Genomic DNA, 17085 nt, shown 5'->3' on the forward strand with positions numbered 1-17085 from the left:
GTGGAGCTATTGCAAACATTTATAACGGCGACACATATATCTTATATAGATATTTTTGTCAGTGTTGTCTTTTTGTTCTTTCGACCTTTTGTCCTTCGAGCTTTTGACCTTCGACTTTATGACACATATTCGAGCTTTCGACCTTTTGTCCTTTCGACCTTTTGCCCTTCGAACTTTTGACCTTCGACCTTTTGACACAGATTCCCGTAAACAAATATGTACAAGATACGATGATGACACGATTTTTAATATGTCCAAACTTAGATTGCCCCTGGAATGAATTTTCTAAGTCTATAGAAGAAAATAATTATTCCAATTTGTGCTGTTTAGACCTCCCAAATGAACTTTTCTCGATACATTTCATAATGAACGAGAAATGCATCATCATTTTTTATGAATCTTCTATTATAAACCTAAAACTTTTTCATGCAAAGTTTTTCTTAATCTGGATATGATTTTTCAAATAAATTGTTAGTGAAAACACTTAGGCCCTTCTCAAAAACAACTCTTGTAAGATAATAAGTTTAACACCAGCGGATTTTTTTTGTAGTCAACTGAAAACATGTGTCAAGTTTCATTCAATTCGATGATGGTCGGTTCTGGTTTTCGGGTTTTTCAACCAACACATTCTGGCTGGAATCCGTCTAATTAGGTTTAATGTGATAACTTACCGTCCAGTGATATTCGTTCATTTGGGAACATCGCTGTGGCCAATTCATCCTTGAATGGCGAGATAGGAAATAACGTGCATTGACCTAGAATGAATAATAATGATTATGATAATATAAAAGTCTCAAGTTTTATGAATAGGTTTGTAGCAAATCATTAGCAGAGTAAGCATTGTAGGACTATATTCGTAATTGCACGGTGTCTCCATGGGAAAATAATATTCTCCAAAAAAATCAGTATCTTTGAAATCACGGAAGTGTATACTGTTCGTTCATCCTTGTCATGATGAACAAAGATGTTCGCTTCGTGGATCTAGCCTGTTTTATTTTTTGAGATATTTCTAGTGCAAACTTGATGCAAATCTTTAAAGACAACCAATTTAACCAACCAAGTGTATGAAAAAATGATCCCCGCTAGAACATTTCAAAATTGCACTAACGTAAAAGAGGAAAAGTTATACTTTCATATAGGGGGAAAGACGGCTTCGGCAGGTTTTGTTCTATTATTGGCAGGGGGTTTTTGTCGACCGAATTTTATGAAATTTGGCCACAATATTCTTTGATATGCAAAGAATGTTTAGGCCAAATTTGACCCTAGTCAGTCATAAAAAACCCCCTGCCAATAATAGAACAAAACCTGCCAAAGCCGTCATTCCCCCTATGTAGCCAATTTTCAAAATCTCTTCAACTTGGTCTTCATTCTTGGCATGTTCATCATTAAAAATAACTGCTAGTAGGGTCAAGTCAACTGGAACGCTTGCTCGCTCAAGAGTAACACCATCGAGTCGAAGGATTTCCTGGAGAAGAAGGAAATAGACTTGGCGTTCATCACCGAAACGCACCTTAAACCGGAGTTGAGCGTCTTACATCCCGGACTTTTGCATCGTGTGACTCGACCGGCCGACCAGAGGAGGTGGTGTGGCCATCACACTTCGCTACAACAGCAACTGTTGCGACCACATCTTGCAGCCAGTTATCTACCAGGGGCTCAGCTCAGCTCGCTACGCGATGGTGGCGCAAGTAGGCTCCTCGGTAGATCGCAACACCCTAACCATTGATACACTCATCATTGTCTTTAAGACACGTTGCAATCGCTTGACAAAAATGATCCAGGTCAGAATGGTGGAGTAGGAGATCTCAGCTGGATGGCCTATATCAAATAATCGAAAAACATGACACAACATGCTCCAAGTTTCGACAACGTCCTGAATCTTGAAGTCAAAGACATGAGTGACTCGTTTTTCGAGCATCTTTCGCTGCTCTTCAATCAGTATCTCCATCTTAGCAACTTCTTAGAAGTCAGCAAAAGTCATTCTCATCCGGAAGCCTGGGAAGGATCCTTTCTATCTAAAAAGTTATCGTCCCATCAGCCTTTTTTCATGATTATCCAAGCTATTTGATTCATCACAAAATCTTGCTCGAGGAACAGTTTGGTTTCCGACGCGGTTGATCCACTGTGCAACAACTGACCCTCCTAGCAGCACACATGTCCCGCATATGTTACTGCAACTCATTTATGACCAGATTCAGTAACAATCAAGTTGCTGCAATCATTTTTGTCTGATTTGTGCTACTCATGCCAAGTTGCCAACGTCCTCAGATGGCATAAGTATGTCTCTAGAACATCCGCCATGGCCTTACTTGATGTCGAAAAGGCGTTCGACAATGTATGGCATGATGGCCTGGTGTTCAAACTACATCGCTACAATCTTCTCAACTACCTGGTGAAAATCATCAAAAATTGCCTGTCGGCAAGGACATTCAATTCCAAAGCGCACGACATCGTCGCAAGCGTCCCCCAGGGCAGCATCCTCGTGCTTCTTGCTGATTAACCTTTTACCTCCAACATGCCAAAACCTCCAGAAGGCGGCATTCTGGCTCTGAAACTCCAACGAGTACAAAACAAGTTTTTTCAACACCCCTCCCAGGTCTTGAACTACTGACCGGTCTGACGTCGAGAATAAGAGGTCCTAACCTATACCTCGCATCTAGAGTCGCTTCGTTGCATTGTGTGTGGAAAGTGTGCGTTACATGCCTCTTTTTGTTAATCACACCTTCATTGAAATTTGGTTGAATTTCTTCTACCTATAGAAGGACGAAGACTCAAACAGCAAGGCCAATAAACGTATCCCTAGTAACCCGCTTTTCATTCATGCTAAGCGAATCCTCCTCACAAAGTGGTGGCTCGTGCAAACAACAGCAAGCAGCAGACGGCAGTGATGCTGGAACAAAAAGTGCAATGAGCCTTGCGTTCATACAGCAATTAGTTTCATGTAAATAACATTTTTCACGAGCGTCGGATCACTTTGCGGTCTTCCAATGAAAGTTTGCTGGTAAAATTTCCTATGATGTAGTTGGATCGATTTATCGTTAGAGAATAATGGGACACCTTGGGGATTTTTTCTTTGTAAAGGTAAATTTCCCCATAGTAAATCCTATGGAAAATTAAAATCACCGGCGCTAAAATATAGTTTCACCGATTGATCTGAAATTTCGCACAAGCATTATAGGACCCAAGAGGCGTGCAAAAACCATGCAGGAAGTGAAAATAAAATTTTGTCCCACCCTACTATGCATTCCTAGCGCATGAGATGAGTCTCAATGTACACATGCTCACTCAGTTATTTTATGTGCAAGCTAGCTTCTCTCGTCGCACTGAATCCATGCTACGTGAGATGTTGTAGCTTATGGCACACTGTCTCATCCATGTATACACAAGAATTAAGAGACTCTGGTCTTATTTTTAATTTTTGTTTTCGTTTTCGTTTTTAAAAAATCTGCTTCTGATTAAATCTATGGAAAAAAAAACAACAAATTGATGCGTTAAAAACGCATTAATTTGTTTGACAGAAAAAACTTCGGGAAGTTCGGAAGTCCCGAATTCCGAATTCTAATTTGATGCTACGCCGACAATAGCGCACGAGAAAAAAAAATAAAATAAAATAAATAAAAAGAGAACGTTATAAAAATGCGAGAGAGAGGCTAATTGGGAAAGTGAGAGAGTACGGAGAGAGGAGTATCGTTTAGTCAAAAAACAATTAAGAGTAACTCTTGAACCTTTTGACCGATTTCAATCGAATTTGAACTACATATTCTTTGTCCTACGGAGTCGATTATAAGTGGAGTTGAAAGATGATGGGGAAAGGAATCGGGGGATTTGATTGATTCTTCTTCTTCTTCTTCTTCCTCTTCTTCTTCTTCTTCTTCTTCCCAGCCACCCTCAGCATGGTCTTGCTTTGTAGCCGCGCATTTTATCACACGGCTAAAGACGGCCCCTGGGAGGAGGGACTTGATTGATCGGGGGAGTTATACCGCATTTTTGTTAAGATTTTAACCACTGCGACCATAAAGTTGATCTATTCTGGCATGCTGCTTAGCAAACGATCAATATCGTATGACTTCTTTACTATTTAGCCAATTCCCACTAAAATTGGGACACAATATACTCTATCCTAACCCAAGTAGACGATTACAGAGGTAGTAGAACAGTCATTGGGCGGAAAGGGGAAATGTGCATAGGAGGAGTAGGATGCGCGAGGTGAATCATAAGTACGTCAGGCATAACAACGCACATTGGGTCACGTCGTAAAATTAGGAGGAAAAAATTATTTTCACCATAATGATAATATTTTAGGATCAAAGTGTCTTCAGCAAAGTCAAAGCTTATTATTTAAGCTTCATTTTGAAGTTTGTTGCAATAGGGTGGCCCCACTACATTTTGAGATAAAATTTTTAACTTCTACCGGTCGGGGTTCAGCCAAAACGCACCAAGCTCCAACAAAATATTACCCATTTTTCTGCCCAAACTTTCGTTTAGCAGATTTAATTGATCGCAAATCGTATCGGATAACCCTCAATCCAATAAATGAGGATATCCTATTGCACATGTACGCTTGAATTGATATAAAACGATTTCCGTGGTCCTTGTACGAACAAAATATCACAAGTCAGTCAAAAAGCCGCTTGGTGCGTTTTGACTGAACCCCGACCATTTCTAATTTTAGCATTGTACGATGTTCCAGAGTGTCCTCCGCGAATTGATTTAGCACGAGCCGTTTCAAATTTCCATGGGAATTAGTATAAGCAAAGTGAAATTTTCATCATACTGATTATGGCGCTTCTCAAGTAAGCGCTGGCGAAAAAACCCACATGGCCTCTGTCTAAACTTGGGAAAATGGATCCCCCTTTTCCCCCATTAAAAAATACAGGCATTTGAAAATGGCGGATTTTTTCAAGAAAAACAGTGATATCTCTGCAATCTACCAATGTATTCACTTGGTTATGTAATCAAAATGTGCATTTTTTATGCTCTAAAACTTTGTAGAAGATGTAACTTCGATGAAAATTAAAACTAAAAAGTTACAATCAAAATTTGGTTTTTTAAGGGTCACCCTAACATTATTATTTGAAATTCCCATAACTAAGGATACAAACGACGTATTACAATGGTTTTTAAGCAAAGTGTCTCAAAATTGAATAAGGTACAACTTTATAAAATATCGTACACTGCTAAAATTAGAAATATGGAAGTTGAAAATTTTATCACAAAATGTAGTGGGACCACCCTACTGCAACAAACTTCAAAATGAAGCTTAAATAATAAGCTTTGACTTTGCTGAAGACACTTTGATCCTAAAATATTATCATTATGGTGAAAAAAATTTTCCTCCTAATTTTACGACGTGGCCCACTGTGCAACGTTTGACAAGATGTACGTTAGGGGCCCCATAACACATAGTAGCAACAATTTGATTTCCTTATTGTTTAGTTCATATCTTCTTCTTCTTCAACGGCTCAACATTCCAACTGGAACTTGGCCTGCTTTTCAACTTAGTATTCTAATAACATTTCCTCAGTTATTCATTGAAACCTTTTCTATGCCCGCCATTGCATGCGTATGTATCTTGTGTGGCAAGTACAATAGATACACTATGCCCAGGGAGTCGAGAATATTTCTCACCCGAGAATCGAAATCGCCATCTCTGGATTGGCAATCCATTTGCTCGCAAGGCTACTGGAGACCGTTTCATAGTTTAGTTCCTATAAGGTTCTCCAGAACCTAATCCCCACATTGAAGAACTCTCCTACCATAACATTTCTGCATTTCCCCGAAGATAATATTTTTCCCAAAAAAATAATTTCCCGAATATGATTTTTCCCGGAAATAACGTTTCTGGAAATATATCTTTTACCCGGTAACTTATATCGTTTGCTAGAATATAACAAGAATTTATTCTGCGGAATTAATGTATATAATTTTTGATCATTGGATGTTCTTTAACCAATGTTTTGCTCTTCTCATCAAATAATGAAGTATCAATAGCAAAACCAAATAACCCCGTTGATCAACTGACTTTAGAGAAATCAAACTGACGATTCCGGTAAGGCCGGATACACGCAGCTTGTTGTTTCATAAAGCAAGTTGGCAGCGCGGGAAGTACTTAATTACTGGCGACCTTAAAGCGAAAAACTAAGCCTAGGACAGAAATCGGCGAAATAAAATAAAATAATCTTTCAAAAAGGCTTGAACGAAGATCGGTTCATCAATATGTGTCCATATTCTCCCCCAGGTTGAGCCGTTTTCGAGTTCATTTAACCATTGATATTTCTATTACTAGCCATCGAACCATCTTAAGAACCTTTCCCGGTCCCAAAAACCTCCTTCAGAGCGCTGCTTGATTGTAAGAGATTTGTATAAGTAAATTGGGATTGCTTACCACTTATTGTTAACATTTTGTGGATAAAGCGCGAACTCTTCTTCCCATATGGTGGGTCAATCTGGAAAACAAGAACTAGATTGCATTACTGTTTGTACGGATTTACTTTTGATAGGAGAGCCTCTATTCATCCCATAAATGTCACAAGTGTCTCTGCTTATGGAACCACTACTCTCATGTTCACCCTTCACACAGGAGCTTGATGGAATACAAACAAAAATGTAAACATGATTAAATCAATATCAACATTAAGTTCTGAGTTTGTAGCTTCGACCGACTGATAAGTTGCGAAAATTATCAATCCCGGGAAGAATCCTTCTTCTCACCACCCTAACTCTTTGAAAAAGCGATACTTCTTATTTAAATTTGCTGAAATCAATAACAAGCCTAGACGTTTGTTTAAGAGTTGCATTTTTCCATCCGTTACCACAGATATTGCTTTGGGACTAATCACTATCATTTAGATGGAAGCAAGGCACTCTCCAACAGTCGAGATTTGTTCTGTCTACGTCCTTGCGAATGCTGAGGAAGAGGAAAGCTGGTTAGCTCGACGCCTACTTAAGGGAGGTTTTGGAGGTTTTTGGAATTGTTAGTGTGAAGGGTATAACAGCAAGAACCGTTTGGTAGAACGTGAGAAGCAAAGGAAAGGAACGAGCCTGGAATTGAACCCCCGACCTTGGCCTGCCTTGTAAGGCAGAAAGCGGTCACAATGGAACAACTCTGATGGTCAAAACCTCTTTGAGTGGAGCATAAAATCCACTATTGTGTTAGAATAATCTTAACGTGAATCGATCATGTGGAAATAACTGTTTGCTAAATAATTAAAGCAAAATAAATTGAAACAAGAAAAACAGTACTTATTTATTACTTATTTATCATGTTTGAGCACATATTTTTATCTTCCATATCTTGAGGGGAAAAGAATGTTCTTTGTGAGCGGGAGCTTTAACAATTTTACCTTCTTTTAAACAGTTTAGTACATACAAACAATATTGAAATAAAATATGTGCGGTAAGACGCGCGGCTACAAAGCAAGACCATGCTGAGGGTGGCTGGGTTTGATTCCCGGTGCCGGTCTAAGCAATTTTCGGATTGGAAATTGTCTCGACTTCCCTGGGCATAAAAGTATCATCTTGTTAGCCTCATGATATACGAATGCAAAAATGGTAACTTGGCTTAGAAACCTCGCAGTTAATAACTGTGGAAGTGCTTAATGAACACTAAGCGGCGAGGCGGCTCTGTCCCAGTGTGGGGGTGTAATGCCAATAAGAAGAAGAAGAAGATGTTTTTTTAGAATTACACTTTAAAAGTGTAACAAAAATAAATGAGCCTCATCAGATCCAAATGAGCTTTAGCCACTGGCTTCATCTATATAAAATAAGCTTTCAGAATGACGCAAATCTAGCTGCCAAAATGTGCCTATAAGGCTGATATTTAATCATGAAATTGACCTATTTGTTCGATAAAACTAATCCATTTGATAGAAATTTCAATCAAAAACATCATATTATCTGCAGATTATCGTATATTAGTGCCATTCAATGTTTTGTGATACAAAACGGGTCCTTATATTTTATATTTAGTTTACAAATAATGCAAATCGATTTTTTTAATTAGTTTTTTTTGGGGCCGGTATCAAAACACTTCACGAGCGCTTTGGTGAGTTTAAAATTCGGTTTAGGGCCCGTTGCTTAGCTTCGGAAAAGGACGCTATTGGGGTGCTAGTTTCAATTTAGAATATCAAATTTGTTTTCTTGTAGTGTAAATACGGTAGTTGGGTTATCAAATTTAGTTACACTACAAGAAAACAAATTTGATATTCTAAATTGAAACTAGCGCCCCAGTAGCATACTCTTGAAAAACAAAAACAGTAATAATCAATTATATTAAACAAATATGGACTCAAAGATGAGGGGCCAGCAAGCTAATCACTTTAAATGTAAAAAAAACACTGTATAAAACAAAAAATAAAAATAAATGAATTTAAGAAAAAATGCATTATTCATATCACACTGATGTGTTTCGCGGTAGCACACAGAAACTATTCTCGAAACACCCTGGTATTGTCTCATGTTGATATCGCTCACTCACTGTCACTGGAAGGTAGCACAAATATGGTTGTTCCACATTGCCTGGGGTTTCCAACAATCTACATATTCTAGTGGCTCAACTCATTAATGAATTCTACAGGAAACCGCTAGTGAAGCTGAAAAGTCACCGATCAAAATACATGGAATAGTTATGCTTGGGACGGACACTGCACAAATTTATTGTTCCATAGATACTTACCAATGCCAAACGATCCGAAGATAATCCAACAATATGCGACTACAGTTCTTAGGCCTACCATTGTGCATTATCAGGTGCACAACCTGCAACAACCTGAAATATAAAACAAAAATATCGTTTCTTTCGAGATAGGTTCTCACTCGCCGATCGGTGTTTATGAACTAAATACAAGCGCATGGCTACGTTCAGGCTATGAATGCGGGAATTGCATCTGAATAACAATCACGTCTGAAGCTTCGCGCAACCAACTTCATCGCCGGAGAGATTAACTCGACAGGAGTTATCTCGGGCTTTAATGGGTGTTGGTTGGCAATTAAAATTAGTTTGAAATCAACAATCGTTTAAGTAATTTTAATCGTATGAGATCCAAAATCCTCCTGATATAAAGCTACCGTTGATTAATAAAATAACAATTACAGTTACATTTATGTTTTATATGAACCTCTGCATTAATAAGATAATTTGATGCCAACTAATGTAAGCACTTATATATTGTGAAGCAAGCACAATCATATTATTCTTATGCTCAGAGAGTCAGATACTCTGGAAGATCACCTAGCCATTTGTACTTGATAATACCATGTCTGAGGTATGATAATTAATTACCAGTAATTAAAGTTTTAATTTCGAGAAGATCTTGGATTTCTTTGTGTTGGAATGTGTGTTATTGCTTTACCGTAGACATCCTTGATATTATTGTGCAACGAGTAACGTTAAACGTTTCTATCATTATATTAACCGGTTAGCATTTTTGTCTGCTGAACTGGTTATACACGGGGAGTTATACAGGGTTGAAATAATCATGTGTATTAATTATCGCACACTTCGTCGGCACCTGATAGGTATGTAGATACCTCAAGCTGGGGAGCAAGTTAATCAATTTTAATTATTTTGTTTCAAAATTGTAATGCAAGTACCTACTATCAAACATTTTTTTATCATTCGGATTTCTTTTGAACTGCGCTTGTAGGTGTTTGCACCTCTTTGAAGAAGGTTTATATGTAGTCGTTTTTTATAGATAGAGAAAAACGTTTGGTAAAAGCTAATGGCGAGGTCGGCGTCATGAGCAACGTTGAAATTAGTATCAGCAAGAGAGAAAGGCCTAAAGGTGGAGAGAAAGGCCTATTTCTAAATGTCGACAGCGGTAGTGGCCAGAATCCTTAGGTTATCGTAAAAAAAATCTACGAGTGTTGTGTAAGAAACGATTCATTTCGTGACGAAACTGTGAATCTTGGTTTTGTGTTTTACTTGTTTGACTGATTGACTGATGTGCGTTTCTAACATAGCCGTTGAGTAAGGGATACTTAGCATCAGCACTATCCTGTTAGGCGCGAGCTAGTCCTACAGAGAGCTAGAGGGGGCTTTAGCCCCACCTAAGACCAAATTAGCCCCCTCCCAGAGCTGGCATTTCCTCACACATTGTGCACAATGAGGAGATTTTAATACACACCACAAAGAGTGACGCTGATACTCATCGTGTAATACTATCGACAGACATATGATTTCTGTACACTGATACACGTATCATGTTGTACGCGTACAGCAGCAGGATGACACACATATTTTTTCACCATTCGCTGTGTTACTATCGTATTATCTGCGTTACATATATAGATTTTCTAACAAAATAATAAAAATGCATTTACCATTTTTGCATAGCCTCTAAATATATTAAATAAATATTTCGTTAAAATCCGGCCTTTTGGTGATTATTTTAAACATTTTTCTTGTTGCTCGAAACATACTTGGTGAATTTTCGATTTATGTAAAGAAACACTACTATCTGTAAAATTGCTAACAAAGTAAATTTGTCATTATCAAAATTGTTTTACCAATATGTACCGCTTTTTTAATGATACAAAAAACGCAAAATCCTTATTTACGCCCCAAAAAATCACTTAAGAAAACGCCTAAATTTCCTAAAAAGAAAAGAGTCTTTTCTTCCCTCAATTTACAACAACCAGTGAATACTAACTGCTCATTTACATATAAACTCGATATAAAAAAATAACCTATAATCTTGGGATTTTTCGAATATTTTTTAAATGTGAGTTTTTTATAGCCTAGATCTCGTGGCTGTGCTATCAGCGGCCGTCTGAGTGTATTGTGTTTTTATGAGGTAAGGGTTCAATTCCCGCTTCGATATGCAAAATATTCTTCACCAGTCTACCAGGCATTGTCCGTTGTTTTACAAAATATGTTCAGTCTGAACAATCACTGTGCATTTTCGCATTCTTCGGATTTTGAAGACGTTTTCATGACTTTGTAGATTTGTAGATCTTTGCAGATTTAAGGATACTCCAAAATGATTTCTCACATTTTCTGATATCCCATGTTTTTAGATACTAGAGCTTCGATTGGATCATTGTCATGACTAAACTTTACAGAATATCTTCAGATACGTTTAACTCCGTAAATGCATCTGATACGCAAACTAGTGTAAATGAAGCCAGGAGAGATATTCAACAAACGAATAAAGTCACTGGGATGAATTACACCAGGAGCAATACTAGCGCTCTGGCCAATGAAATATTTACTGAACAGAAAGTTGAATGGGCGATTGATTCTTTTGAACCCTTCAAAGCTCCAGGTAGGGATGGAATTTTTCCTGTACTACTGCAGAAGGGAAAAGTGATCTTAACACCCATATTAACCAAGATGTTCCGATCAAGCTTAATATTAGGCTATATACCGACTGCATGGAGAGAAGTGCGGGTTACATTTGTCCCAAAAGCCAATAAGAAGGATAAATCATGCCCAAAATCCTTCAGACCAGTCAGCTTATCGTCCATTATACTTAAAATAATGGAAAAACTGATAGATGAGTATATAAAATCATCTTATCTAACGAAAACTCCTCTAAGCAAAAATCAGTTTGCATATCAGGAGGGAAAATCTTCAGTAACAGCGCTTCACAAGCTAGTTACAAAGTTGGAAAGAACTTTTGAAGCAAAAGAAATTTCACTTGCAGCGTTCCTTGACATTGAAGGAGCATTCGATAACACATCTCACAGTTCAATGAAGAATGCTATGTTAAAACGAGGTTTTGATGTATGTATTGTTGATTGGATTGGCGAGATGTTATCAAAAAGAGAAATATCAGCCAACCTTGGAAGCTCATGAATTAGTGTGAGAGCAGTAAACGGGTGTCCTCAAGGAGGCGTACTATCACCTCTATTGTGGTCTTTAATCGTTGATGATCTTCTCAAACAACTGGAGGCTCGAGGCTTTGAAATAATTGGCTTCGCGGATGATATAGTCATATTAGTAAGAGGAAAATATGACTGTGTTATTTCGGACCGAATGCAAATCGCTCTAAATTTCATCACACTATGGTGTGAAAAAGAAGGATTAAATATAAATCCTTCAAAGGCCACATTAGTGGCGTTTACAAGGAGAAGAAATAATTCTCTTCCTACTTTAAAGTTGAAAGGAGAAGATTTGAAACTTTCAAACTCAGTCAAGCATCTTGGAGTTAGACTTGACAGTAAGCTGAATTGGAACTTACATCTTGAGGAAGTATTAAGCAAAGCTACAAATGCTTTATGGATAAGTAAGGTGACGTTCGGTAAAAAGTGGGGACTAAAGCCAAAAATGATTCAATGGATTTATACGGCGATTGTGAAACCCAGAATGTCATATGCCGCATTACTATGGTGGCCAAAAACAAAAGAAAGGGTGGTTCAGAAGAAGATGGAAAAACTTCAAAGATTAGCTACTCTTTCAATAACTGGTGCAATGAGGAGCACGCCGAATAAAGCGCTAGACGCTTTGCTCCACATGCTACCATTGGATCAATTTATTCAATTAGAAGCAGAGAAGAGTGCTTTGAAGGTCAAGAGAGATTCAAACCTCTTCGAAGGTGACCTAAAAGGACATCTTAGTATTCTAAACAAAATAAGTATCAACTCACTTATCACAAGCAATGATGATTGGATGAGGAGGAAATACAATTTTATCGATGCTTTGATGTAATTAATCTTGAGCGAAATATATGGGCGAACGGTGGACCAAGTCTTCGCTCAGGATCAATTGTATTTTACACCGATGGTTCAAAGCTGAACGATCAAGTTGGAGCAGGCGTAACTGGCCCAGGGATAAATATCTCGATTTCCATGGGCAAGTGGCCAACTGTTTTCCAAGCTGAAGTTCAGGCTATTCTTGAATGCTCTAATTTATGCTTACGCCGAAATTACAGGCATTCAAATATTTGCATAATGTGTGACAGTCAAGCAGCATTGAATGCTTTGAAATCAGCAACATGCACATCCAAACTCGTTTGGGAATGTGTTCAGTCACTCCAAACCTTGGGTAGTCGTAACAAAGTGAACCTGTATTGGGTTCCTGGTCATTTTGGCATTGAAGGCAATGAACAAGCTGATATGCTGGCTAGACTTGGTTCATCTCGACAATTCATAGGTCCCGAACCATTTTGTGGTGTATCTGCGTGTTCTCTTAGAATGGAACTCAAATCTTGGGAACATTCTAAAATAGAGGACATCTGGAAAAACACCTTGATTGCGAGGCAATCTAAACGTTTCATCGCACCAAACGCATTTATCACTCGCAAAATTTTAGATCTTTCAAAAAAAGATCTTAACACATATACAGGTCTTATAACAGGCCATTGACCGAGCCGATATCACTTGAATCTGTTAGGAAAACTTCAAGATGATGTATGTCGTTTCTGCGGCACACATGTAGAAGACTCGGAACATCTGTTATGCCATTGTCCGGCAATTTTTAGAAAGAGATTACAGTTCTTCAATAGGGGGCTTATAGAACCCTCAGAAGCTTGGAGAACAAGTCCCAATATGGTAGTACGATTCATCAGAACCATAATACCGCATTGGGAAAACGCTGGTAGTCAAAGAAAAGGCAATTGCTCTAAATAGTAATGATGCGTCAACTTGACAAAGCTAGATCAAATGGGGCATATATCACAATAGATCTAACAAATGGTCGCAGTGATTAAGATACCCAACAGGTAAAAAAAAAAAAAAAAAAAAACTCCGTAAATCATACAAATTCTTAATATTCCCATATTCTTTAAACCCTACCGGGTAATCAACTACTTCAGATTCCTTAGATTTCGTTATTCAGAGTTTGACACATTATTTCAACTTTTCTTGATTTTTCAGTACATATACGGAAATGTCCTAGATTCTCAAAATTATTTAAACCTCCATTCTCCAAGTTCAGTAGACCCTCTAGAGTACCCAAGATTTTTTTCTTCTGGTTTTTCGGATCTGGACCATTTTTTTAAATCCAATTTCTTACGAATTCCATAACTTATCCCGAATTTACAGATTCATCATGTGGGAATGCGGAACATTTTCCGGGCAATTCGGGTCAAGCAGGCTGAGTCCGGGACTGTCCTGCATAATCCGAGACGTCTGGATACTTCATGTTAAAATTAGTAAAAGGATTGTTGGATTTATCTGTGCTGTTAAGTATTACTTACACAAAAAAATCTTCCTTTTTGATCGATTATTAAATATAAAACACTTAAGAAGTGTTCTTGTACGTGATGAAATATTCATTTAATTGTTCGGAAATAATTAGTTCAGATATAAATAGAAAATATATTGACGTTTCCTTTTTATAATAAATAAGTACAACAGACTAAAAAAAAAGATCAGCGTTCCAAACTTGTTTTAAACTCAGAATTTAAAAAGCTGATAATGGCAAAAGAAAATGATTTAAGGTCATCAAGTATAACCAGGACAAACAGTTACAATATTTTTATAAATATATGCCTACTGAACCAATCATTTAGCAAATTTAGTGATATAAATTTGTAAAATAAGTAGTTTGAATAAAAATGGAATATACAAATATATCGCCGACGTAAACGTTCATTGGTCGTTTTCATATTCCAACAAGAAAAAAAAACATTTTCTTATTATGTTTTAACGTCAATAATTGGTAGTGACCGCAACCAGATGGCGCTATTGTATGCGTTACTAGCATTGCTTGCATTCAAATTTGCTTTGCGCTGTACCTGTAACTTTGTATACAACGGGCGCAGAGCAGGGTACGTATCAGCGTAGAATCATCATTGCTTGGGTAATACCACCGTGATTCTGGGTGACAGATATATGATTTTATGCTGTACAGTGATTTCCGCATCATATATCTGTCACAAGTATAACAAAGCCAACACGGTGAGTGATGACGAAGACGAAGAGTGAGAGAATCATTTCGGTGAGAACTGGGCCAGCACAAAGTTGTGCCACTTAGTGCAATATTCTTGAAAACGATTTCGTTTTCTATAAAGCTCGCTGAATTTTTTTAGAACACAAACATACTTCGCTTTTGAAAATTAGTTAACTAACGTCACATTTAGAAAGGACGAGGTTTTAATAAAGTTTGGCGCTCCATGCTAAATTGGCGAATAAAGATTGAATAAAAAGATTAAAAAGAAGAAGAAGCTAAAACATGATATTTGACAGGAATGGCACGGGAAAGCAAACGGTTAAATTTTTAAAACGCTTCTCGAAAATTCTAGAAGCAATTTAGATAAATGCGGTTAGCAGTACGGGGATGAACTTTCCTTATATTGTTTAAAAACACATAATTTCGATTTTGAATTTTATTCTGTGATACATATTGCACTGATGTCTAGAATTTGTGAGAAGAGTTTTATAAATTTCACCGAGTGCTTTCCCGTGCCATTTTTTTCTAATAATATCTTTCGGCTTCTTCTTCTTCATGCAACCTTTATTCGCCTGGAGACGGAAGGGGAATTAAAACTGTTCATTTTTAGCTTGGCGTAAATCATAAATCTTTTCTAAAACTAGGGTAAATCACTACTTGGGCCTATGGACCCGGTTCCCGGCTCACTACACTGAAAACTAATGATTTATACACTACCAAAAATCCACACATATTTATTGGCAAAAATCCATAGATTTAACTTATGACGTATATCAGCGCACACATAACCATTCTCCACGCGAACTACTAATAAAATATATGTCCAAATAAATTTTATGTGTGGTCTCAAATTAGCAATTATTTAATTTATGTGTGGTTCTATATCGATTATATTAGGGTCGAGCTATTGCAAAAATTTATAACGGTGACACATATATCTTATATAGATATTTTTGGCAGTGTACTGTTTGGAAGCCGTAGGTTTATGATTGATAATTTTTAAATAGTCTCCCATTTATTTTTCACAATATTCAATATCTTTCAATCACTTGTTTTACTCCTAATTGATCCAATTGTAGAAAATAAAAATGTAGATTTCAAAATCTCACTCTCCGATGCCACACCACTGAGCCGGAGTGATTCTTTCCACTTTTACAAAACGGTATCATCAAATAAACACCTACCTGAAAATCGTCCTAGTGCTCGTTACAATCATTGCTTCAAGCTTTTAATCACCACACCATAATGCTCCACACACGCACTTCAATCTAATCACTAGAACGTATCACTAGAACTTATATAAACATAATTAGAATACATTTAAAAATGTATTCTTAAACCGAACAAAAAATCACCTCGGCCCAAAAACTTCTAGCCGCACCGTGCTGCCAAAAGGCCAGGAGAATAAAAATGATCCTTCATCGTTGATAGGAAAACTGTTTAATACGTTGACGCTATCATGTTATTTATAATTTTCTCGATTTCAAAAGGTGAAAAAAATATTGTTTTTAAGTATTTGGAAAAAATTTGGATGAGTAAATATATCTTCTCAACCAAATAAAAATGATTATGAATGATACCATCTGGCATCTTGTTGTCGTGGAACGTGCATATTTTTGTTTACGTCGCATTTTCTACCGTCCCGAGAGAGAATGAGAGAGAAATGTTGAGAGATTGAGTGAAATTTTGCTTAGGCCGGGAACTGGTTTTATGATATGCCGAATGGAAATCGCTAAGACTGAAATGAGTGCTGCACCTCGTTAATTTAAATCATATAAAAGCTTTTTTGAACAATGTTTAGCAAGAATAGCTATTTTTAAGCAGAATTGAACCCCATTGCAGTAGTACACGGCTCACAAAATTCAGGAAAGTTGCTTCCTGTCATAAATATTAATTGAATAATGCAGTCGTACGCATGTTAGGCCGAATGGGGTAGAAACCCTATTTTACACAGAATTGTGCAAAATAAATAGTGTTTTTCAATGAAATTGTGTGAAAACTTTCATACGGCCGTGAACATTATTCTAAAGGGCAGCATACGCATACTGAAATGAAATAATGGAACTTTATATAAGATCAATGTTTACTGTTTTTGTTCCGAATTTAGAACCTTTATATTTACCAAGATTACCTGACGGAAATTGTATTTAGAAACCGTCTCGTCAGTAACTTATTTTGAAGCAGGTGGGGCGGAATAATGCTGATAGTACAATTCTCGCGTGATTTTTGAAACGTCGTAAGTCCAAATGAGA

The 17085-nt window shown here is 37.2% G+C and overlaps 1 protein-coding gene across 1 annotated transcript in view; it reads right to left on the reverse strand.

Moving 5' to 3' along the window:
- The window catches only part of LOC134213137 (uncharacterized), a 37532-nt gene extending 28670 nt beyond the window's left edge, over nucleotides 1-8862 (reverse strand). Inside the window, exons 1-2 of the mRNA XM_062691778.1 lie at nucleotides 8675-8862; nucleotides 672-755 (exon numbers count right to left, since the gene is read on the reverse strand). Coding sequence (XP_062547762.1) covers nucleotides 672-755; nucleotides 8675-8735 — 145 coding nt within the window. The 5' untranslated portion in view covers nucleotides 8736-8862. The remainder of the gene's footprint in view (nucleotides 1-671; nucleotides 756-8674) is intronic.
- Nucleotides 8863-17085: the final 8223 nt, after the last annotated feature.

The sequence above is a fragment of the Armigeres subalbatus genome, chromosome 2 (genome assembly GCF_024139115.2).
Source record: "Armigeres subalbatus isolate Guangzhou_Male chromosome 2, GZ_Asu_2, whole genome shotgun sequence".
Classification (NCBI taxonomy): domain Eukaryota; kingdom Metazoa; phylum Arthropoda; class Insecta; order Diptera; family Culicidae; genus Armigeres; species Armigeres subalbatus.